This window comes from Ambystoma mexicanum, chromosome 1p (assembly GCF_040938575.1).
Source record: "Ambystoma mexicanum isolate Mex_15411 chromosome 1p, UKY_AmexF1_1, whole genome shotgun sequence".
NCBI classification, from domain to species: domain Eukaryota; kingdom Metazoa; phylum Chordata; class Amphibia; order Caudata; family Ambystomatidae; genus Ambystoma; species Ambystoma mexicanum.
This window is the reverse complement of record NC_090921.1, coordinates 518,430,873-518,457,142: the sequence shown is the minus strand read 5'-3', so window position 1 is coordinate 518,457,142 and position 26,270 is coordinate 518,430,873. Positions and strand designations below refer to the sequence as shown.

Sequence of the window (26,270 nt, the reverse complement as noted above, 5' to 3'; positions counted from 1 at the left end):
TGGCTTTATGGGACTATATGACCGAAGGCCATGCTGCCCCTCAACAACACGCCACCCCAACCCATTTCCTCACCCAATGGTGGTAAGACTCTCACAATGACATGAAATATTAAAGGGACATAGTATCATCAAATATTCTGCAGAACCATTGGAAATGTGACTATTTTTATCGTTGTCAACTCTGCTTTAACATTTCATTCCTATTTCTGCCCCATACATAGTCTGCTCTCAAAGATCTTGACAGAGTGTGAAGATACTGATGAGATAGAGTTCCTTGTGGATGGTTCATGGTGTCCGATAAAAATGGAAAAAGAACGGAGCTGCAGTCCCCAAAGCCCAATTGTTGTTGGTGAGGAGCTTTTGAATAAAGATTATTCTTAAATGGTTTAGTCCTGTTGCAGGATAAAACATGTTTTCATAATTTCCATTGTCACTCTTTATTATTGGACCTATTCTTGGGCACCTGCATCCAGAGTTGCTTTTTGAACTACTACATAGACTGGTGTCTTTTATTTAAGTATTCAGCGATACCTTGCAACATTGGGATTGTGAATGCTTGCTGTGGGCGATGTGAATCTTTGTTTAGATGCTTGCAGGTGCTTCTGCTTTATGGCTTACTTGCGTGCTGCAAAATTCACCTCAGTCAAATTTCAATTTACTGCCTAGGTGGATGGATTTGTTAACCACTGATCACAGTATACTTTATAAAGCCATACATTTGTAGTAAAATGCAGGGTTTAAGCTACCAATCGTACTCCTACAACCGATGGTTGGGTCACTAGAACACCAGGCAAGGATTTTATTTTTTATTTACATGGCACTTGTACTTAAAAGCTGTTGGTTTGATTTGTACTAGTCTCTTAATTTGTGTCAGACTGGTCTTTACTAGTATTCATTGTAGTTTTTTTAAAGTTTTTTTTTTAGGAATTTGATCTGCTTCGAATTTTGCATATTTTTCTGCTGTATTTCTCTAGCATTTACTTGATGGTATTCAGCTTGAGGCACCAGTGATGCATATAATGCAAAATTAGTTTAGAAGCTGAATTTTAAAATCTGAACATGGGCAAGATGGATATTTTGTTAAAATATTATATACCACCAATAGTTAAGTGTAATCTTTTTTTCACGTGTAATCTGTTTTGTTTCTTATATAAGGTTCCTTGGATGTGAATGGACAGGTTATCCCTCTCAACAGTAATGGTGGTGGTGGCAGCAGCAACAACAGTGAAAATGGAAAGCCGAGCGCGGAGGTCGTGGATTTAACACTGGACAGTTCTTCCTCTGCCTCCTCTGATGAGGAAGATGGGCCTCCCGAAAAGCGGCGCAACTTTGAGAAAGGCTTACTGTCTGCCTGCTGACTGCTAGGACCTAGCTTGGGACAGACTTGTGGAAAGACTTACTATTCTGGTGCTTCTTAAACCAGAGTGGGGACTGGATTCCTCTCTGCCTAAACTTTGACATCCAGGTCTAAAATGCTACACCAAGCCCATGTTTAATTTCTTTTCCCAGGTTTAATTTAAACCACATGCTGCTTGTTGTGAAGCCTTTCCCTGGAAAAGCAGCTCCGGGCGCTTTGAACAATTTTACCTTGGATCTGTTGAGGAGAGTTTGGGATGAAAACTGGAGGAGTCTGGTAGGCAGAACATGGTTTGGCATAGCATTTTTGGGTGCCGGAAACTTTAACTTTGTACTTTCTGCCTGCCTAATGGCTAGGGAAGGATTTGAAGTGAACAGCATCACTTGGCTGACATTCTGCCAATACCTTCTTTTGTTGAGGACCACTTCTGTGTGACCCTGCCCTAGTGATGTGACTGGTGAAATTGTTTGAAACAAATATGCCTAGACTGCTTTCTTGATCAGTCTCTTCTAAGTGCACTCAACTGGTGGAAATGTTGAAGTCCGGAAACTGCAGTTGAGTATGGGGCAGGGTGTATGTAGATGAAATCTGGGGAGAATGGAATGTCTAATGGAGCACCATGACTGCTTCAACAGACCATTGTCCACCCAGTGAAGCAGATTCTAGGAGCATTAGGATTTTAGAAGAAGCAGGTGGATGATGAGTATGCTGGAAGTGTTGCTTTTGGAACCTGTTTAGGGCACATGCGGGAGAAGGTATCCTGGATGAATGGGGAGGGACAATTATCAAAGGAATACTTTGGGGATTGGGGTTACTACTTCATTTACAGTGCAATAATGTGGCATTTTGATAATTGAGGCTTTGTGAATGCTGATTCTTAAAGCGTAGACTGCTGCTAGGATGTGCCTTCCTGGGTGCATCGCCCTCAAAGGTTGTCATTTCCCTGGAGGTTTGGCAGCATAGAATGAAAGTGACAGTCATGGGAGCGATTTCAGCAGTGTTGCACAGGAAAGGACGGTTTGCAGCCAACTACCTCTATAATTCCAAAGTCAGGTTTCTTTGAGATGTAAGGCCTGTCTCATTGCTGGCAGCATACTTTGAGGCTGGGGCCAGCAAACTGCATACATGTTAACAATTTAAAATGTTACTTTTATTTTTAAAGCTGCTCTTCCCCTCCCAGACCAAATCCCAAGAAGCTCTGCAATAAAAAGCTCAATTTTCTGTATTATATTTTCTTCTGGAATTCTCTCTGCATGTTGCAGTTTGTGTGGAGGGCAGAAGCATTTGAAAGAGGTCCTACTGGAGTTGAGATGACAGCATTGTCTACTTTGTGCTCATAGTGAGATTGCAACCATTAGTTTGGAAGTATCTGTAGCTTCCAATGTTCCAGCTTTCTCCAAATCTGTTCTTGACAGTGTAATTTACTTGAGCGCCCACAGCTCTACTGTCAGCTAAAATGTAATACCCTAAGCAAATTGTGCTCTGCCTTACTGTATATCATAATGTAAGAGGTCCTTTTATCTTCCAAATAGGGTGGATTTTCTCCATCTAATTGGCGATGGAATAACTCCAACTCCTCGGTTGACTTCTAATTAATCAGGCCGAACGCGTCTTTGTTCAACCAATGACCCAACATTGATTTGTGCTGAGTACATCTTCAAATGGTTTGTAAATGCAAACCAAACGTATTCTACAAGCACTTGAGAATGTCCTGCAGTGAGGTTTGACCTGATGGCAATTCCTATGGCATTGCAGTGTAGTTTAAGGCCATTCTGCTTTGAAGAATGTTGCAACTCTTGTAATTACCTTAAATCTTTGAGCCATGCAATGTCTGAACACTTGTAGGGCCTAAACTACTAGCTGGTAAATTATCAATCTGACTTCATTGACATTTTAAAGTTCTCATAATAAAATGTGAAATCAAACACTTTTATATAAATTAGCAGAGTTCCCTTCTTAAGCCATGTGCTCTCTGTATACTAGAGATCTGAATCCTTTTTCATAGATCACACGCTCCTATATGAAAAAGTTTTCCAAGTTCTGTTACTGATAACCAACACCATCCATTGAATCCAGGAATCTAACTTGCATTCTGACAGGCTACCAGCCCATTGTCCATCTGCTTTTTTACTAGCTCCCATACCTTATGTAGTTGTGATGCCTGACGATTATCGGATATAACACCATCCATTCTCGTGAGGTTCCAAGCTATCATTGCAGGTAATTAACTCACCCGGTGCTCTTCCATCTGTCTAAAAGCTCCAACCTGTGCTGCTACTGACAGACCTTTCACAATCTGTATGATTGCAAAAGCCCAGCCCATAAAGTTTAAGCACTGCCTTTTGTGAATGGGTGTTTGATTATGCCATGTTAACTCTTTCTTTTCGTCTTCTTTCCCCAGACTTGTTTTATGGACTTCATGCGCACAATGCACTCATTTTCGTCACATGACTTTATAGCGACAATGTTTAACTTGTGTGTACTAGCCAACCATTCTCATTGGTTTGCGAGTTGTCAGCCAGGTGCCGTTTTATTTTGTGCATGCATGGATACCATGAGCCGTAACTTTACGTTCTACTGAGGAAATTAAACCTCTCCTTCAAAACTATTCTTCCTCCCATCCCCAAGCTACTCTGACCCCATCCCCTCTGGAAGCAGCACTTAAGAGCCACATACGGTAAAGTAGGAAACCTAACCACTTTGAACCAGTCTAGTGTCTTAGTGTCTTTGGCATGGCAGCCTTTGTCTGCAGTAGCAAAGTAGGTGGACAATAAATTGCTCAACTATAGCTAAAATAAATATCGCTGCAGCTAGTTTGTAATGTATCTGGGGTGCATATGGGTAATTCTAAAGATGAACCCTTTTTTTAATCAACCAGACCCTTGGGACTTGTGCAATTGACAGTGTGGAAATTGTTTATTAACAAAATGAAATGGTCAATTTCGACATGTCAAAATATCCTATGTCCCCTTGTAGCAGTTCAAGAACACTATTTAATTGCTCCAGGTTTAGATCTTGTCGAACAATATAAACGCTTCCTTTTGTGAAATTTGAATTATGAATTGATCAGTAAAACTCAGAAAGCCGGTCACCATTTCTTGCCCACTAGCTTGGACTTGCCACGTAAGACCCAAAGTTAAATAGACGCAGATGGACCTCTTCATAAATGCTAAATGAATTACTGTCTCCCCAGTCTCAAACACGGTGTTAATCCACCAATCACAATAGGTGCTTTATTTTTCAAGGTGTCCTTTCTTTGCATCCCATCAGTTTAGAGTCTTTGAAGCCAAATTGTAGCTAGTGAGATGTTATTTTCAAACTAATCTTTGCTGTGAATTTTTGCAAAGTAATTTACATTTGAAAAATAAATGGCTTTTTGTCCACTAGGTATTTGATGTAATTTGGAATGTGGCTGCAAAGACCGCTAACCAACCACGTTTAGCATGTTAGGAGGTGCAAGGGAAGGCTACAGGGGAATCTCAAGCCTTTCTCCCTTTTAAAGGCATACAATATTTTTAGTTGTATATTTTAGTTTTATATTTTGTGATGAACAAGACCATATTCAGCATACATGAGATTATTTCTTTTTTTAAGCTGCAGTGTTTTACTCTTCATTAACTGCACCACCCAATGCAGACAACTGCAGCACAGCGGGGCTGATCTTATTTACTTTTCCCTCCCACTTACCCTTTTATCTATTCTAATTTAATTGTTTTTAAAGTTATATAGACCAAGCCTCCAATTGGAGAAATTATGCATCGGTTCCTTTAATTTTGGTCCTCTGTCATGTAAATAAGTTATGTCCTTGTTTTTGTTTTGTAAAAAAAAGAGAAAACCCTACAAAAACCATACTTTTTCCTTTCTCCAGAACACATTCTTCAGAGTTAAAATATATAGTGTTTGTTACAATAAAATGATTTTGAACTAGTTGCACTGTTTTTCTGTTAACTCATTGAAGTGATATTGAAACAGACAATGTGGAGTCCAAAGCACCTGACATTGCACTGTAAGCATTACAGTTAAAACGATTTGTTGCATATCAAATATTTCAAGGTATTAGCCCTCTTTCGTCCATGCTACAGTGCTAGAATTGACGTGAGACCTCTGCACAACAAGACTAAAAAATAAAATTAAAATGCTGCGAGGTCAGTCTTGAATGAGCCAACAGCAGATTTTTCTTCACTCCTCTGCCATGATGCCCCTGGGTCCTTTACTCAATTTGGACAGGACTGGATGCAATTTGCGCTGCTCTTTTTCTTTTTACGCCTTTGTCCCGTCCCCTTTCCTTCATCCTTTATGGGTGTCCCTCGCGAGGGACGGGGCCAGAACCTTTTCTGCAGTCTATAAACATGTGCCTTTCCCTTCACATTTAGAGGTGCGATGGTGCGCTCCCTTGACTCCGCCCACTGGCGCCACACCTCAGTTCTCTTTTCCTCATCGACCGGATCGGACTGAATTCTCCAGTGCTTATGGTTCAGCCTCAGGGCCTATAATTCCACATGGCTTTTTCCCTAGTTTCTTTGTTTTTTGGTTGAGGTAACTTTTTTTTATTACTTATTTTTTTACACAGATACAGTCCACAGGTGCCTCGCCCGTCCCTGGGGCATATCGGCTGCGGCAGGCTTCAGTAGGTGCCCGTCTTGCGACACTTCATTTCCTCCCTCTGATCCACACGCACGGTGTCTTGGGGAAGACCACGGATGGGACGGCTGCGTGGCGTGTGACTCACTCACTTCCCGGTCCCTAAAGAACTGTCTTGCGCAGTGGAAGGAACTGTACGACAGATCACCACTGGACCATGTGAAGGAGTACGTTAGACGGAAGTCCAAGAAGGTGAGTATACTCTACTCAAAAGCACCCTAACTAGGGTGACTCCTTCCCAGGGAGTTAAACCAGCGGGTTGGGCCGGTCCTTGTACCAAGGCTCCAGTAGCTACCAGCCTAATGGCTGAGTGCGCCAAGGATCCTCCCGGTCCCACTTCCAAAGAGCCACTAAGCTCGAACATTGGGACACATCCAGACGGCCTTTGCCCTGTTATCAGGCCTACATATGATGGGGGGGGGCGCATGTACGCAGCGATGATGGCACTACCGGCACCGTTGCTGAGGGTCAACAACCTTCCGGGCAGGGTCCTGAGGTGCAAGCAGGAGCGGAGCCTACGTGTTCCAGCAAACAGGCTGAGCCCAGACTCGTGTCAAGAAGGGAGGGACGCCCGATAGGGGGAGATAAAATGACGGCCCAAGCAGACAAAATGGCAGACAGAACAGATGCGCACCAGTCTGGCAAGCACCAATGGTGGGAATCAGCATAAATTGGATTGGACAACGCCGTCCACGACCTACCCGACTGTCTGGCTCCATGCGCTACACCAAGGCCTCATTCTCACATGACGGGCTCAGTGGGAGCAGAAAACAGGGCTACAGGGCTCCACCTGTGCAAGAGCGCTCAGAGCCAGCCTGCGAGGAGTGGTTCTTTGAGACATTTCTAACTCATGTGGTCTCCACAAATGGGGAACATCCTAAAGGGCATTATCCAGGGCATAATCCCTCCCATGCTGCCTTAGCAGCCAGTGCCTGCGCAGGTGCCAACACAGCCACAGGCTCCAAGTGGAAGCACCCTGCTCTTTCCACGTACGACCCCACCCATCACCCCAGGGGGGCGCTGGCATCCCTCACCATCCGACCACTCCCACTCCGGACCTTGTGGGCTGTCCCGGCCCGGGTGACCAGCAAGACACTGACGAGGAAGAACAGGATACCTAGTTGGCGAGAGCGTTCTATTATAGGATTGCCGTTTCTTGCGGAGTACCTGGGCATCCCACAGCCTCAAAAAGCTCAGCTTGAAGTTATCTTGGCAGAAGTACTCACCATTCGCGCAGACTCCAAGTTAGGTATTCCTCTGCAGAAGGATGTCGAAGCGCTGGCTAATGAGTTTGGCTAAGCTACACTCTACACAGCCAGTGAACAACAAGCTGGATGCCAAGTTTAGGCACGTAGAGGGGGATGCACTACTCTTGTCGGTACACTCTCAGCCGTTGTCCATCACAGCGGCCTCCATGTATGCCAAACCCCAGGTTTCTTCCACCAGCAGACCCACATTGGCGCTACTGGGCAAGGAGGAGAAGGTCATTGAGGCCTACGTCAAGAAGCTCTATTCAAATGCAGGGCTTCATCTCAGGCAGGCAAATGCCGATTATCCTCGCCGCAGCAAATTGGACTATGGCGTGAGATTGCATACTTCCTCCCAGATATTTTGCCACACAAGCAGGCGTCATTCAAGGCAGGAGTGGTGGTCAAGATAGCGGCACAAGACCGGAAGCCACAGTTGCTCATATTGATACTAGAAGCAGGGCTATATGGGTAGCGATGGACATGTGAAGAACGGCCTGGCTCAAAGCCACAAGGTTCAACCCAGATGTCTACGAAAGAATTCTGGATCTACCATTTGAAGGGGGGAGATTTGTTTCACTCCACCACAGACGAGCTTGACAAAAACAAAACAATCACCCAAACGGCCAAGTCACTGGCTATCTGAACTAAGCCGGAGCCAAATGCTTTGGCCAGGGGCAATCTTGTGCGAATAGAACCCAAACATTTGGTGGATTTTGCAGCTTCCAATACCGACTGGCCAGGCAGCCAGACCGGTTCCCCAGCCAACACCCTTGGAAACATCAAAAGACTTTGATGCTGGGGTGTAGGAGGGGGCCTGGAAGAACCGCTTGTGCAGAGGCAAAGATGGCAAAGGTCAAATCCACAGAACTCCACTGGGAGGAAGGTTGGCCCTCCACAGTCAGTCCTGGCGGACAATGTTCACTGACCTTTGGGTTCTTGGTGGTCTCGCAGGGCTTCTGCCTCCCATTCCGCCCACCCCCCCCTTTTTCTTTGCCTCTCCACCAGATCAGGACACCATCGCTCCTAGCGGAAATATGCTCACTCATAGTGAGTGAAGCAGTAGAGGAGGTTCCAATTCCTCAGCCGGGGTTGCGTTTTTACTCCTGCTTATTCACTATTCAGAAAAAGAACCAGGCAAGCCTGGGAGTGGCCCTAGAGCTATCCTTAAACAGTCATCTGCCCTTGCAGAAGTTCAACATGGTTGCGCCAGCTGTGATGGCTGAGTCACTGTGTGGGGGAGATTGGGCGTGCTCCCTGCATCGGAAGGATGCATATCTACATGTCCCTATTTAGCAGCCCCACTGTTCGTTCCTCAGGTTTCGATCATGGGCTTGCTTTTCCAATACAAGGTGCTGCCGTTTGGCTTCAACTCAGCACGCAGGGTCTTCACAAGGCTCATGAACACTGTGGCAGCACAGCTCAGGTCGGAGGGCCTATACACGTCTCTGTACCTCAACGATTGTTTGGTATGGGGAAATCTCTGGGGCAGGTCAGGAACACAGCAGACAGGCTCATGACCCCCCCTCTACAATCTGGGGTTATCAATCTTCCAGAAGTCGCAGTTGCAGCCCACACAGACCCTGCTGTTCCTGAGACTCCTATGGGCCACACAACGGCAGATGATATTCCCTACAGAGGAGAAAGTTATTGAGTTCAAGGCAGGTGTGGGGCATTTTCTCAACAAAACAGTCACCTCAGCATGGTGGTATCAACAACTGCAAGGCCTAATGGCCACATCTCTCTTGGTGGTGCCTTACACCAGGCTCAAAATTAGGAGACTGCAGCTACACTTTCAGATTCCTGGAATCGGGAGGGGTTGTGGGAGCTGGGGTCAATTGGCGGCAGTTGCCATACCGGCGAGCCTGCACCAGGATCTTGGGTGGTGAAGGCAGGACTCCAACCTCCAGGTGGGCAGGCCATTCAAACCACCCGAACCGGAACAAACGATTACTTTGGACTCCTCACTTCGGGGATAGGGTGCCACCCTGGGCAGCCATGTTGTGCATGGGTGCTGGTCGACAGAGGACCAGTACAACCATATCAACTGGTTGGAGATGATGGCCATCTGGCTCACGCTCAGGGCTTTTCTGCCAATGGTCGGGGGCTCTGCAGTATGTATTCAAACAGACAACTCAACATGCATGTACTAACTCAACAAACAGGGCGGTACCCCCGGTTGTGCAGGCTGACCATCAGCATATGGGAATGGGCCATCAAGCATGGCACATGGATCTCAGCGGTGCATCTGCCGGGGCAATCGAACCTTGAGGCGGACAGGCTCAGCCGGCTGGGGATCAGACAAAAGTGGCAGCTCAACAGGATTGTCCTTCAGAGTATTTTCAACATGTGGGGGGCATATATATAGACCTTTTGCGACGGAGCACCACCGTACATTTCAGCAGTTTGCCTCCTGCAAGGGGACAAAAGGGGGGCAAGGGTCAATGGGAGGCACACTGCAAATGCAGTGGGACAACATGTGGGCCTATGCATGTCCTCCAACCCATCCCCCTCCTCTGCTGCACAGGGTCATTCACAAGATCAGGGAATCCAGTCACCTGTGGCTGATCTTAATAGCGCCACAGTGGCCGGCCAGGCCTTGATACTCAGATCTCTGGCAAATGACGGATTACCCCCTGGTACACCTACCCCTGGGGACTATCCCTCTACTGGTCCAGCAGAGGGGGCTATGACCCACTCCTCGCTAGAGTGGCTACCCCTAGCAGCCTGGTACCTGAGCAGATAACTCTTTAGCACCTACATCTGTCTCAGGGCAACATGGAAATCATTCAAGGGGCTAGCAGCCAAGCTACATGCAAACAATACAGAAGCAAATGGGCCAGGTGCTGCTTCTGGGCCAGAGGTACAGACGTTGACCCTCTAACACGTACCCTAGACCAGGTTCTGTCATTTTCAGCACATCTAGCTAAATCGGGGGTCCAGGTAGAAACATTCAGGACCTACCTAACAGCAATAGGAGCATACAGAAACGGATACATTCTTTCTCCCCTTGCAACCCGGTGGTGAAAAAGCAATTGGCGGGTTTGACAAGGCTCTTCCCGCCTCACTGGCATCCGCATCCAGTCTGGCATCTCAATGTAGACATCTGCACTCTCACGCATAAACAGTTTGAACCCATGGCAGTTGCTGACATTAAGTTGGCCATCAAATCAACGCTTCTGGTGGGCCTCATTTCAGCACACAGGATTAGCGAAATCCAGGCCCTAGTGACAACAGAACCATTCACGATGTTTCAGCAAGATAAAAATAAAGTGCTCCTCACCCATCTTTCGTTACTCCCGATGGTATCCTCCTTCCACATCGCGGAGATTGTACTGGAATCGGGCAAGCACAAAAATTCTACTTTGACAGGAACAAGGACTTCCGTAAGTTGGACGCTCTGTCACCTTTGGTGGAGCAAAACCGCGCAGACACGCATCCAAGGCCTCAATAGCCAGGTGGGTGGTCGCGGCCATTCATAAGCATATAAGGTTCAGCGTAAGGAGTTTCTGAGGAACATGCATGCTTATACAGTCTGGGCAAAAGCAACAGCGCTTGGTTTTTAAAGACATGTACCATGGCAGGTGATTAGCAGGCGCCGACATGTGCAAGCCCCTCAGCCTTCTGCAGGCACTACTACCTGGACGTCCGTGCACGTTCTGATGCCAGGCGGTGCTGCGAATCCTGTTTGGCCTAAGTAGGTTCAGCTACTCTCCTCCCGAGGGCTTTTTGATCCATGGTAAACACCTATATGGAATGGAGGACAGGGGACGGGACCTAGGAGTAATTGCATATTATGCAGCATGGGGTCTGGCATGGATTAACATGTACATGAATATTCCCCGTCAGACTGGGAATCCTCGATAAAAGAAAAAGGTTTCACTTTCACTCAAACTGTAAGCCGCTGTATTTCTCCTCTAAACCAATCGCTGTCCTCTGGGTCATACTGCCCGCATCCAATGACAGTCCCCCCCTCTAAGCCCCGCCTCTGACAGTCTTCAGATTTTTACTGCATGCTTAGGTGTTGGGAGTCCTTGAGTTGCTCTCAAAGCTATTTGTATGTTTTTTCCAAGTCTTTCCACAGAAAAGTTTGATTTTGTTTCAACCAGTGCCTGTGTGCGCTCTTTCCTCATTGCCGCGCAATGGGGATGCATTGTCGGTGAAGTTTTGCACCCCTCAAGGGTGAAGATTTGTCTAAGTTTCTGGAAGGCCATCTTGGGCCTTCTTCTAACCCTCTGACCATGACGGAGGAGAAAAAGGAGGGAGGTACTTGCGGGCTATGAAACGTCTTCATAGAGGATAAGCATCTACAATGTCTTTACTGCCTGTACCAGGGCTGGGCTTCTCAAAGAAGACAACGAAGGGCATGCATAGCAGGCTGTAGGTCCCAGGCTGGATAGGCCGCAATCAATATCGCCTTCAGCCTCCATAGCCAGCCTGCCATCGAGCTCCTCCTCAGAGGAAGTCATCCACCCCGGCCAAGTTATGGGACAAATCGGATAAACCTAGGCCGAAGGAAGAGAAGGCTGCAGCGCCCAAGCAGGCTCAACCAGCGCAGCCAAAGTCCTCGTTGACCTCTACTGTAATGACCACAGCGGCGGTAGCTGTCGATCCGATAAGGGTGGCTCCTACGGCCCAAAGGGTATCCCTGCCTCCAAGGCGTGACACACCTGCCGAGGCAGCAGCGAAGACTGCAGGCGCCCCTGTGGTCCCAGAGACTAATCAAGGAGTTCCTCAAGCGGCTTTTCTGTTCTTCTCCGCCGGTGAAGCGTCCTGCCCCGGCATGGGAAATCAACGTGGGTCTACCGAGGCTCATTGGGGCAGGCACCCTTTGAACCTGCATCAAGCTCCACTCAAGTTTCTCTCGTGGAAAATTGTTTCTTCGTGGCCATCACCTCTGCCAGACGTGTGGGTGAGATCCAGGCCCTGTCTTGGAAGCAGCCATATCCAACTTTCCACGAATTGAGGCTGGTGCTGTGGACGCACCACTCCTTCATGCTGAAGGTTCTGTCGGAATTCCACCTCAACGATCCTTTGGCGTTACATGTTTTTTTTTTTTCCGAAACTTTCACCGGCGGCGAGGACCTTGCATTCACTGGAGGTTTCTTGTGCCGAGAAGTTTTGCATGGCACGCACAAGAGTTTTCGAAAGACTTTGAAAAGGTTTGTGAACTTTGGATCTGTGAATAATGGGAAGGCCTTGTCCAAGGGTTCCATCTCAAGATGGCTCTCTGGCTGCATCATGCGCTGTCATCGACTGGCTAACCAGCCTCTGCCAGGCTGCCCAAGAGCCCCCTCCACTAGAGTGATTGCTGCGACAACGGTGTTCCTTTCTGGTGTGCCCCTGCTTGACATCTGCAGGGCTGCGATGTGGAGGTCCATGCATACCTTCAGGAGGTTCTACTGCGTCAACAGGGATTCCAGGGAGGAGTCCAGAGTTGCAGTGCTACGCAACCGGTTGCCTTAGTTGAGTCTGTTCAAGGGGTAAGTGTTGATTACTTCCCTTGGTTGTGTAATGTGTACTGCTGTGTATTTGTTATTCATAAGCATGTGAATACATGCCAGACCACATGCTGGAGAAGGAACAGGTTACTTACCTGTAATTATTGTTCTGATTCTTGTTAATCTGCTTAGACATCCAGTAGTAACCGCAGATTATTGCATCTTGTCTTTCGGGGACCGAAAGGCGACGTCAGCACAAGCGTGTCTGTAACACTATCCCTATCGTGACATGTAGTGTACCCAAAATCCCTCACGCACCAAGGTCCCTCAGATTGTTTTTTTCCGCCCAGATAACGGGTCGTCCTATAGCAGAGCTCTTCATAAGAGACATTGTTTATCTTTATACTGACTATGTCGGTTATTTCCCCGTAAGTCACTTCAGCGAAGACTGCGGGAAGTTTCTATGGCAGTGGATTTCGGTGTCTAAGATCCAGCGGCTGAGCCATCCACGTGGCCGACCTATGCAGTAGGGAGAGTGGGGTTGGGGTGGCATTATCTTTTATGTCTCTCCTCTTTCCACCTCTTTGACCTCTAGGTCTGGTCATCTCTGTCTATACATTTCGCTATGGAAAGGACACCATTTAGGTTCTGCCCTAAGTGTAGGGTCAGTACCCGTGGAAAGATGAGCACAGGGCGTGTAATTGCTGTCTACCGCTAGATCACGAGAAGCGGTGTGTGGCCTGTAAGCTCCTTCGGCCTACGACCCTTAAGGAGCGTTGTGTAAAGCAGTGGGCCACGTACAGTATGTCGCAGGCTGAACCCTGTTCCCTACACCCGCTGAAAGTTATGGGGCACTGATGATGACCTGACATCTGTGTCGGATGTCATCGACCTTGAGGCGGCCGCTTCTAGGTCTGCCACGCCCATCCCCGACCCCTCTAGGCCTGACGTAAGTCTCACTTTGGGGGACAACACCCGGCGACAATGGCGTACAGAAACCACGCACCAACCCCATCACCGATTTTGACGGAATCCTCTGATCTGGTAGATCAGCCTTCCCCGCATTCGCAGCAGCGTCTTGCGACTGGGCACTACCTCTAAATCGGGTTTGGATGCCGAAGCGCGATCATCCGGCGCCCCCTAAGGCCCCGTTAGGCCTGAAACCTACTCCTAGGTTTCCTAGCCTTTCCGCGGGTGAAAAATCTACGGCTAGGCCCTCTGGCGCCACGGTAGGGGGGTAAATCTACTGCTGACCCGTTGAATCATGCCAATTCCGCGGAGATTGAGGACGGGATCACAAGGATTACTTCGGCAGTTGGGCTGATGCCCAAGACACTGTCAAAACGCATTGGAGCGTGCCGCGGAAAGGTCTAAAGACATGCCATGGCACCCCAGTACTCGCAAAACCTACGAGGATAGTCGGGAGCCTCTGATCAACACCCTTTGGGGCAAATTTCGACGCTAACAAGAAGGTGGTGATGTTTTTCCATGTTTTGCCCCTTCTGATTCTTCCAAGTATACCAGGGAAAAGTTTGAAGATTGCCTGGACCGTCTAGAAAGGATTGTCTCGTGTTCAGAGCATCCTTCTCCTAAGAGATCTCGTGAAGACCCTCTTTTGGTGTCGGCTTCACTTTTCCATGAAAATCTTGACTCTCAAGACCCTTCGGCTTCTGTCCACCATGAAGATGTGGTCCAGATGGACACTTACCAAGACATCTATGGCGAGGCAGAAGACCCTTCCTTCTTGCAAGATTACCCTGATGACCAGGCAGATGCCATGGACAACTGGGAGGAGACCCAGCAAGTGGAGACGGAGGCATGGGCGGTCCCTACGCAAGATCAGGACCCTGATGTCCTATGCCTGGATTCCTCTCCCACCAATCCGGTGCATTGGGCCTCGCCTGTGGACGATCAAAGGCTTTCAATGCCATCTTAAAAAAAAGGCAGCAGAGCACTTTGAGATCACCACCCAGGAGGCGGTACCTGAACAAGATTTTGTGAAGGACATTCTCAGAGAAACCCCCCTCAAGGCAAGCCTTTCCTCTCCTGAACTCTGTTTTAAAAGAAGGTTGGCCCCCTCCCTGGTCAGCACAAACCCAGGCAGTAAATCCGAGAGTGGAGAAACTATTTTGGCCATCTGCTACTGACCCTCAATATATTAAAGGCCACGCCACCCCTGACTCCTTGGTAGTCAGTACCACCTGGAAACGGGCAGGGGTACCCCTTGCTACAGGGAGGCACTTCCGGATAAGGAATCTAAAAGGTTGTACACCTTAGGTAAACATGTTACCCTGGCAGCTGCATACACCACACGCATAACAAATGACACCACGCTGCTTGCCAGTTATGCAGACGCACAATGGAACCTTGTACAAGGTCTCCAGGAGGTTCCTGAACCCGCTAGGTCCAGACTACTCACCATTGTGGCCGAGGGCAGGCAGGAAAATCAGAATATAATTAAAAACACTCTGAACACTGCTGAGACAGCAGGCAGGTCCCTGGCCCAGGGCACACTACTCAAGTGGCATGCTTGGCTTCGCAACTCAGGGTTCAAGCCTGAAACACAGGCCACTCTAATAAACCCATAGAAGAGACCAATCTTTTCGGGAAAGCGGTAGACTATGCTCTGGAGACGGCCAAGATAGAGCATGAGACTCTTAAGTCCTTACAACAAATAACTCGGAAGCCTTCCCCCTAGAGGGGAGCTGGTTCTCGTCGGTCTTTTCGAGGCCAATCCTGTTCAGGTCAAAATAACTACAACACGGGAAACTGGAACTCTGGACATTCATCCGGAAGCCCTGCCAACTACCCACCTAGGGGTGAACGACACGGCAAAGGCAGTGGCCCCAACTTCCGAGGAGCCGCAGCCTCTGGTCAGAAATTACCAACGGATCCAGGTCCCCTCCCATGTCATCCTGGTCGGGGGGGGCGCTTAACATCTTTCCTCGCAGCATTGGAGGGGTTAACTTCAGACCAGTGGATCATAAAGATGGTCGCCCACGGGTACTGCATGGAATTCGCCAAACCGCCACAGTTCAGACCGCCACGTTCACAACGCCTCACGCCGGACCATCTGCAGATCCTGATTCAAGAGGTGGAAGTGCTTCTGGGAAAGGTCGCCATAGAAGCCGTTCCTATTCTTCAGGTAAATAAGGGTATTTATTCAGTGTACTTCCTTGTACCCCAAAAAAGACCTCACCATGCGCCCTGTTCTAGACCTGCACCCAGGGAACAAATTTATAAATCCTCCAAAGGTTTATATCACTACAGGAAAGGATCCCACTGTTGAAACAGGGGGACCACATGGCAACATTCGACATGAGAGATGCATACTTTCATATTTCAAAGTTGCCAGCGCACAGGAAATATCTAAGGTTCATGATAGAGGACAGGCACTACCAACTCAAGGTGCTCCCCTTCGGCATTGCCTCAGCGCCAAGGGTGTTTACAAAGGTCCTGGCAGTAGTGGCAGCACACCTGCACAGGCACTCTGTCCAGGTTTACCCTTACCTAGAAGACTGGCTCATAACAGGGAACTCTTGCGACACATGATTTTTGAACACCCAGAAGACCGTAGACCTTCTGTTCAGTCTGGGATTCTCTGTCAACAAGAAGTCCAGTCTAGTCCCCAGTCAAGTAAAACAATTTCTGGGGGCTCTTATCCGGACGAAAGACAGCCTTGTCTTCCCCTCTGAGAGCGTTCAGAACATGCTTTTTCAGATCCCTCAATATGTAGCCAGTCGGGAGGTGACTGTATGCAAGGCCATGCTGCTGCTAGGTATGATGGCATCATCTATATACTTTGTTTCCCACGTGCGCCTGGGCATGCATCCATGCAAAAGTGTCAACAGCCAGTGGTGTCAGGCCAGCGGACAATGGGAAGATCTGGTAGTTGTCTCGTCAGCCCTTGTTCTCTCTCTGCAGTGGTGGTCGAGGAAAAACCTCTTGAAGGGGAAGCCACTCTCACAACAGACGCATCTCTCACAGGGTGGGGGGGGAATCCCCTCACCTGCTTCAGCAGACAGCGCATAGTGTGGTCCCCACAAGTAGCATCCAACCATATAAATCTGCTAGAGCTATTAGCAGTGTTCAAGGCACTGAAAGCCTTTCAGACTGAACTACAAGGGAAGACAGTTCTGGTTCTAACAGACAGCACCACAGCCATGTATTACCTAAACAAACCTGGGGGCGCACACTTTCCAGGGCTATCCAAGCTGTCCCAAAACATTTGGATGTAGGCTCTCAAACACTGCATGTTTCTGTTGTCCCAACACGTACCAAGGGAAACTCAATCTTCTGGCAGACGTGCTCAGCAGAGATTTCTCACTGCCCGTAGAATACGAATGGCGTCTGCAGAAAGAAGTCGCCAACGTCTCTGCAGAATGGGGCTTCCCAGAGATCGACCTGTTCGCAACTCAGGAGAATGCCCAATGCCAAGACTACGCCTCCAGGTACTCCCAGAACTGCTCCAAGGGTAATGGACTCTGGATAACATGGTCAGGGAAATTTGTCTACGCTTTCCCCCCTGAATCCCCTACTCCATAAAATGCACCAGAATCCAGTCACTATGATATTGGTGGCCCCAATGTGGGCCCGCCAACCCTGGTTCGCTTATCTAATAGAAATGTCCTTCTCCCCACCAGTAAAACTGCCCTGCCCTTACAACATTTTTCAGGACAGGGGGGGACCCTACACCCATGCCCACAAACTTTGAATTTAGCAGCCTGGCACCTGAGGTCATAGAGTTTGGACACCGATAGCTCCCTAAGAGATGCATGGATATACTCAAGGAAGCTAGGAAACCTAACACCCAATATTGTTATTCCAGTAAATGGAAGCGCTTTTTCATGTGGTGTAATACCAGGGGCGTCAATCCCATCGATTGCTCACCCACACACATTGTGCTGTACCTAACCCATTTGTTAGACGCAGGACTGGTCTTCAATTCCCTAAAGGTTCATCGGTCTGCTCTCTCAGCCCACACCACATCACAACATAGTGTCATGGAGGAAAATACTGGTTATTAAGGTCTTTATGGAAGGGGTTAAAAGAATCCATCTTCCAATTTCTCACCCAGCTCCTGGATGGGATCTAAATGTGGTTTTAACCAGACTCATGGGATCTCCCTTTGAGCCAATGCATAAAGCAAGTCTAAAAGACCTTACTTGCGAGACGGCCTTCTTAGTGGCTATCACTTCTATTAGAAGGGTTAGCGAACTACAGGCCCTTTCTGCTTTAGACCCTTTTGTTGCAGTCCACAGGGATAAGGTGGTTCTGCCCACTCTTCCCAGATCTGCGCCTAAATTCATTTCGAAGTTACATGTGAACCAATCGATCCAACTACCCACTTTCTTCCAGAATCCCACGAGCATGGCAGAAAGAAGCCTACACACACTAGATGTGTGCAGGGCAGTCATGTTCTACCTGGAAAGAACTAAACCACTGAGGAAAACGAACCCATTTTTCGTTTCAGTGGCAGCTGGCAGAGACGAGAATCCGGTCTCTAAATCCGCTTTCTCAAGGTACATTGTCAAATGCATCACACTGTGTTTCTCTCTTGCTAAGAGAGAACTGCCCTTCAAGCCTAGAGCACACTGTACTCCGGGTGCTGTGGCTTCCATAGCATTGTCCATTTTCAAAGCGGCAACCTGGAGTTCTGTACACACCTTTACAAAACACCATTGCCTAGACACCCTTTCTAGATCCGACTGTCGGGTGGACGAGCAGTTTTAACACATCTTTTCTGTACTGTTCCTTCTCCTAACCCACCTCCAACTCAGTGTACTGCTTGCTAGACTATGCACAGCATGTGATTCCAAGTAGATTAACAAGCATCAGAAGACATGCATTACTTACCATATTAGCAATTCTGATGATTGTATCTGCTTAGATTCACATGCACCCTCCCGGCTCAGGGTTGAAAGGAACATGGATGTCTTACTACTTTCTCTCTATATGTACTCACAATAGCTTGGGGCTCCCTCATTGCAGAGAAAAGACAATCGGAGGGACCTCAGCACGTGAGGGATTTTGGGCACACTGCATGTCACGATAGGGATAGTGTTACAGACATGCCTATGTCGATGTCCCCTTTCGGTCCCTGAAAGACAAGATGCAATACTCTGTGGTTACCACTGGATGTTGGACCACATGCACAGAATGTGAATCTAAGCAGATACAATCAAATGCTATTACGGCGAGTAATGCATGTCTTCTACAGCATGGGTCTGGCATAGATTCACATGCAAACCCTCTGCGGCGGCTCTTGGTCATACTGCTACTTTACGTGCTTACCAAATCTGAAGATGGCTGCCAGAGACTGGGAAAGTGAACAGTTTTTTCTTTTGCAGCGGATTCCCACCCTGACGGGGAATATTCATGAGCATGTGAAACCATGCCAGACCCATGCTGGAGAACAATAGTTACAGCGAAGTAACTTATTCTGTGCTCACCGTAGTGACTAACGTACTCCTTGTCCTTAGTCCCTTTCCTCCATACTTCCCATCATCCTCCCCCTAAAAAGAGGCAGTGCACAGATTAATGCAGCCGACTCGTTGAAGGGGACTGAGGTGTGGTGCCGGTCGGTGGAGTCAAGTGAGCGTGTGCTCCTGGGGCCACGCCTGTATGCACGTCCAAATTTAAAAGGAAAGGCAGATTTTTCTGGAGAAAAAGTTCTGGTTCCTCGTGAGGGATGCCCATACAGGATGGAGGAAAGGGGATTATGGATTAGGAGTAAATTAGTCACTCTGGTGAGTAACATGTACTTTCTCCACCCTTTGTCATCTGCAGCTCTCCTTCTCATTGTTTATGCCTGTCTTGTGTTTAGAAAATCAGTTGCATTGTGCTTCACAGGCACAACCTGTGTTTATGGCCTTACCTTTTGTGCACGCAACTTTCTTACATCTGACTTGAAATCGCAGATGGCGCTTACTAAACAATCTGTCCATTTATGAAGAATCTGTCCTACAAAATCATGAGGATACGCTTTATTGAAATGATGCCTGAAGGATACCTTCCCACTCAGAGAAATGAGTCCTCAAACTGCAGTTCACCATAGCTGTCCTACCAGAAATGATTTAGTTGTTAAATCTTACCCAAATGCACACACAGATTATGCTTTGTTCTAAATCTTCATACCTTAGTGTCCTAATCTGATATATGCCACTGACTAGATTACCACCTGATTATTCCTGTATGCTTGCACAATTCTATAACAATATTTTTTGGTGATATCCATGACGTGTTCCCCTCCAACAGTCCACCATTGCCTTCCCAGAAACATGGAAGGTGGGTCCCAAACCGGCTCAACTCCGGTATTACCAGTTTATTGGTGCATCAAATCTATTAAAGGATATCATTGTGTTATTTTCTTAATTATTTGAGGTCTGTACTCTTGGGCGACAATGGGACATGGGTGCTTTGAGCAGATGGATGTGAAATCGCTGCTAGGATAGATTTCTTCATAATAGTCAACAGAGAGATGCTGAAAAATCGAAGGGGGTGGAACTGTCTTCAAAGTTAGACAAACGTGTGTGGTAACGGTACAGAGCAGTCTGGTGTCACTCTTTGGAAGGTATGCACTGGCAGGTAGGTATAGTTGGTTCTCAGTAGCTTGCACAAGAGGACACCAGACGTACAGAACTGCTAGAAGAAAAGGCAATATTCTGAACTATACTAGACGTATATAAAAAAAAAAGCCTTTGAAAAGAAAGACCATGCTCACTCCTAAAGCCAGCATCCACATAACTACCCGATGGCAGAATACCTATAACATAAAATCCTATAGGAAGGGGTAGACCAGAGATTCCTAAACCCAGGCAGGATGCTTAGTCATGAAAGTATAGCCAAAATCTCCCAGGTAAACATTGGATGAACAGTGTTATTTTCCTACCCTAGGCCTATTTTAACAATATTAAAGGAATTACTACTACATATAGAACTACTGGAGGAAAAAGCAATAAAGCACTAAGGTCAAGCATATAACAAGGTTATTAGAAATATGGTAATTCTGCACTGGGCCGAAATATGGCCCCAGTGTACTTAAAACACCATACAGAAAACAGTGATGCAATTTTTACATTATACGTTGTGTTATTCACTGGCAAAGAGTGCTGCAGTTAATTATTCAGAAATTAATCTTCGTAACAAAACATCGCTAGTACCTTCTAAACATACCAAACGGTTCTGGAAATTAACGGGGTCCGAGGGAGACGTAGGATTGCTGTTACTGGGCAGATAAGCACTTGGTATTAACTAGGCGAGTTTCCAAAGTTACGTCATTGTTTCTGTAGAGAACTTTGGGACAAACCCCATGGGTCTGATACTTTTGCAGGGGAAAAGTAAGGGGGGGGTTATTCTTTTACCTCACAGGTGCAGCAGAAGGGGCAACCAGCCAAATGGGGACCCCCCCACCCCTTCAAATCTTCCATGCCAGGGATTGAGAAACCCGCATGCCAGGAAGAATTGGTTTCCGAGAAGGCACAAGTCCACCCCAGTCAATGCCAAACTAGGTAGGAGAACCACAAAGTCCCACTACTCCTGTATGGATGAGAACCCCTGATAAAGAATCCAAGGTGTATATCTGGACCCCCGAAATGGGGAGAAATACAATGCTGGATAGTGCAGATTCAGCCTAGCAATAAATGGAGAGGTTTGGGTGCCAAATTTACATCTGGCTAGTTGCAGCTGGTACCTTTCGGACCTGAAGGAACCCATACCCTTGGCCAAAAGGCACAACAAACAGGACACCTGAGAGGAAGACCTGAAGACCACCAGCATCCAGGAAGAAGTCTGGAGCACTAACAAACCTGACCAAACTTCCTGGATATCTCGGAGGGGCATCACTGTACAGCCACCAAGGAATGATCCCATGGTTGGGGCAATCCCAGGAGGTGACCCAGAATGTCCCAAAATTGATCTGAGGCTGGGTAGTAGCAATCACAACATTTCCAGGCCACGACTACCCACCTTCAGGTGCTTGGGCCATAAGTATTTTACGGGGAGGGCACTGAAGAGAAAATGGCCCATGATTTAACAGCCAGTCCAGCCAATTGGGATGATTTCAGGGCACTAAGGAAATGCACAGGAGGGGATGCCATCAGGGGAGTAGGACAGGGTGCAAGAACAAAGGGGCAAAGGTCCAAGTGATATGACTACACACCAGAGCCCTCTGCAGCAACCCTTAGTAAGCAACAGTCTTCCAGGAGTTCAGGTACAGAACCTCTGAGGTATGCGCAGGGTCTCCCAATGATAACAAATTCATTAATTCACAATCTCATCACTGAGCAGCACACCAAGCTTTCGGTGGTCAGCTGTTCCTTAAAACCACCAAACAAACTGGGCCACCCACACTAGATTTAGAAGTCTAGGGAACTTTAAACCAGTCTATACTAGCTTCATTTCAGAGAGTTCCTTTGCATCTCCATTATCAATTTTGGCCTCGACTAATGGCCCAAGTAGGCAGTGGTGGGCCAAACAAAATGGCCAGGAAAAGGGATTAAAAATGCAATGGCTAACAGATAAGTGCATTCAAATACTATTTATGTAAAGGAACTACAATCCTGTTGCAGCCATATCTAAATTACGGCTGCCACAAGACTACTCCACAGCACACCTACAGAGTGTTGGAATGCCCTTGAACCAGAATGGGGTGCTTAAAAGGCACCTCTACCTTTGTAGCCATATGGGATACTAAGGGTAGGTAGCACATCAGAAAAAGGGTTGCAATGGTAGGGGGCTTGAGTAGAAGTGCATCTGATCTCAAAATAATTTTTTAAAAAAAGGAAGTTGTTAAAGAACCCCAAAAATGTATTTCTGCCCCAACATAAGCCATGGATTATATGTGATTTTACCGAAAACCTTTTATTTGAGGCATTTTTTTTAACGAAATCATTTTACTGAAAAAATACTTTTTTTTTTTTTTTTATGCCTCACCACCCCAAGCCCCCTGTTTCCCCATGTTTTTAAGCCCTCATCCCCACCTGTTTAACACCTTATCCATTGCCATATATATATATTTCTGAGGCTTGTGGAATCTGCTTAGATCACATGCTGTGCATAGGCCGACATCTAGTGGAAGGTGCAGAGTATTACAGTTTGTTTTTCGAAACTCGAAAAATTGGGCGTCGACACAGGGCGTGCCAGTAATACTATCCCTAGTGTGACGTCCACTGTACCCATGATCCCTCACGCGTCTAGGACCCTCAGATTGTTTTTTTCTGCCATGCTGGTCGGAAGCACTGAGCGGAGTTCCCTGACTTAGTCAGATTTTTCTAATATTGTTATATATTTCCCCGTTTATTCCACCTCTACGTCGAGTCTCCGAACATCGACACTCTACGCCGGATCGGAGAAAATTCAACCGTCGGACTACAGCGACGGATTTGGGCCTCGGAAGGCCTCTGGCCTCGGCCCGGGCCTCGGACGTCCTCTGGACTCGGCCCTGCAAGTAGGGAGAGTGGAGGGTGGCACATATCCTACACTCCGTTTAATATAGGTACATTACTTTTATTCCTACTCCCAGCCCGCTGCCATAGGGTGCGTACGGAGGGTACCCCCTTTAAATTTTGCCCCAAGTGCAACCGCAAGTATCCTTGGGTTGACAGACACGCCACGTGTAACCTCTGCTTGCCGAGGGACCACCCCGAGGCGAATTGCAGAGCGTGCAGTCGGTTTAAACCGAAGACCCTTAAGGACCGTTTGACAAAGCGTTGGGCCCACCACGCCAGGCGACAAGAGGCCATGGCCGTGGAGGGTGCCTTCAGCGACGCCGTGCTTTTGGACGGCGAGGGCAATGTGGCGTCGATGGACAGCCGAGCGCAAGTCCCCAACCTCGGAAGGTTGTCCGGCAGTGCAGCTATGGGGAAGACCCCCGGCGACTCGAGCGCTACCCACACCACTTCCAGCAAACAGAAGTCCAACCAAGACTCGACGCGCACGTCGTGTCCTCGGCAAGAGGCACGTAGAGAACGGTCCACTGAGTCGGTGGCCTCTGGGCGTTCGAGATCGCCTCATGACACCAAGCAACCCTCCACTGTTGCTAAAAGTGCCTCGCTCCCTTTAGTGACTGAGTTTCGGTCGTCGGAGGACGACGCCGATCTCTACCCCCAAGCCGCACTCCAGGAGTCGGCGTCTGCAGGCAGCAGCAAGGCTGCTACCGAATCCCTTACACTCTCCAGAGACAGGGACTCTACCCCCGAATTTCGACGCCAGGCATCGAAAAGCTCTGATGGGGCCCTAAAGTCGGGGAAGCACTCTTCCACCCACAGGGATGGGGGGAAAACAACGAAGTAAGCAGTGCCAGCCTACTTCCTCTCCAAAACTACATTCTACTCCACCTAAACAGACGAACAAGTCTCGGACCCCTGTCCTTAAGGCCCCTGTTCAGGTCAGTAGGTCTAGCCAGGACAAATCTCAATCTGTTGTCCCTAAGACCCCTGTTCAAACCAGTAGGTCTAGTCAGGATAAAACGGAGAAAGCACTCCAGGAAAGAGTTATTCCCAGTTCAAAGGAATGGTCCAGTGAGGACATAGACGGAGTAATGTCAAGGATGTCCTCATTGGCAGATTTCTATGCCAAGAACCCGGAACACTTTCTCTTATACACCAGAAGGGTCAACTCCCTCAGGCTCAAAGGATCCAATACCCCCAAGTAGGAAGTCCCGGGGTGAAGCACCAACTCTAGCTTCAAACCCCTTCTATAGACAGCCCTATTCTCAATACCAGGAAGATCCATCCTTTGTTGAGGATCCAGACGTGGGCATTTTCGAAGAAGAAACTGGGACAGGCTATTACGGGGATGATGAGGACCAAGAGGAGGAGGAGGAGGAGGAGGAGGAGGAAGAGGACGACCCAGATACATACAGGGTAGATTCCCCAGTAGAGAAAGAGCCCGCGGTTACCGACTCCCCGGTCGACAACCAACCTCTCCTGAATGAGGTCCTGTCCAGAGCGGCACAGCACTTCCACATTGACACCCAAGGTGCTCAGGAAGAGAGGGACTTTGCAGAGGAACTGGTGGGAGAGAGGAGACATGTTGCTCAGGCCATCCCTATCCTTAAGTCAATACAAAGGAGGATAGACCCTTCCCTTGTTAACCCCAATCTCACTAGGGCAGTAAACCCCAGAATTGAAAAGCTTTTCAGGGCAGCCCAATCTGACCCACTATACATAAGGGGACATCTCAAACCGGACTCCCTGGCTGTTACAAACACCCGTAAGAGGGCGGGAACACCCTTGTCATCGTCCGTAGCTCCCCCCGACAAGGAGAGCAAGAATATTTATGGCTTGGGCAGGAAAGTAGCCTCCACTTCTGCCTACCAGGCAAGGATTGCAAACTCCACCACCCTGCTGGCTAGTTACAACTGCCATCAATGGGAAGAAGTCGCGGCTCTCATAGACTCCGCCCCAGAACCCTTAAAAAGCCAATTGGCACATGTTTCGGCCGAGGGGAGAGCCGTATCAGGTTGCATTTTAAAATCAACCTTTGATGCCGCGGATAACGCCGGCAGATTAATTGCTGAAAGCACGGTCATCAAGAGGCATGCTTGGCTACGGCAGTCTGGTTTCAAGGCCGAGACCCAAGCATCATTGATAGATAAGCCGGTGGAGCCGGATCTACTGTTTGGAAAGGCGGTCGAGGACGCACTAAAGAATGCCAAGTACGAGACACTTAAGTCCCTAGGCCAACTAACCAACAAACCCCCTAACCAGAGAGGGAATGGCAATTTTCGTCGGCCTCGTGGACTAAACTCCCAAAGAGGCTCTAACTATTCCCAGGGCCAGGGTACTACATGGAACACTAACCAGCAGTCTACCCAGAATTATGGCAGGGGTAACAAAAGAGGTCGTGGTAGGGGTAGAGGCAGTCCCAATAAAGGAGGGGGCACGCCTCCACCAAAACAGTGACGCTCCGTTCAGGGTCCCTTCTCACGCATCCCCAGTAGGGGGACGCATTTCCATCTTCACCCAAGCTTTGGAAGGGATCACATCAGACAGATGCGTGCTGTCCACAGTGTCTGCAGGATACTGCATAGAACTCCTAGAGCGTCCCCGAAACCACCCTCCACGACAAAGAATACACTCCTTAGACCACCAGAAGATCCTACTCGAAGAGATCGAAATTCTTCTCGCAAAGGATCCGATAGAACTTGTCCCGGGACACCAGGTAAACAAGGGTATTTATTCAACTTACTTCCTTGTGCCAAAAAAAGATTTGACAATGCGCCCAGTATTGGACTTACGGCCTGCAAACAAGTATGTCAAGCCCCAAAAATTTCGCATGACTACTCTCCAAGAGGTAATTCCCCTCCTAAAAAAGGGTGATTACATGGCAACATTGGATATGAAAGATGCCTATTTTCATATTTCCATGTTCCCAGCGCGCAGAAAATATCTGCGCTTCAAGGTGGACAGTCAGCACTACCAGTTCAAGGTACTGCCCTTCGGGATAGCCTCGGCTCCAATAGTATTCACCAAGGTACTGGCGGCGGCACACCTATGCAGGGAGGCAATCCCAGTGTACCCTTATCTGGACGACTGGCTCATCACGGGGGAGACCCCAGTAATTTGCAGGACAAACATTCAA

The 26,270-nt window shown here is 48.1% G+C and overlaps 1 protein-coding gene across 2 annotated transcripts in view; it reads left to right on the top strand.

Annotated features, from left to right (window-relative positions):
- The window catches only part of PIAS4 (protein inhibitor of activated STAT 4), a 741,820-nt gene extending 739,238 nt beyond the window's left edge, over positions 1-2,582 (top strand). Inside the window, exons 10-11 of one of the 2 annotated variants that reach the window (XM_069649398.1) lie at positions 222-349; positions 1,156-2,582. In XM_069649398.1, coding sequence (XP_069505499.1) covers positions 222-349; positions 1,156-1,358 — 331 coding nt within the window. In that variant the 3' untranslated portion in view covers positions 1,359-2,582. The remainder of the gene's footprint in view (positions 1-221; positions 350-1,155) is intronic. The other variant, XM_069649399.1, reaches the window with a different exon arrangement.
- The last annotated feature ends 23,688 nt before the right edge of the window (positions 2,583-26,270 follow it).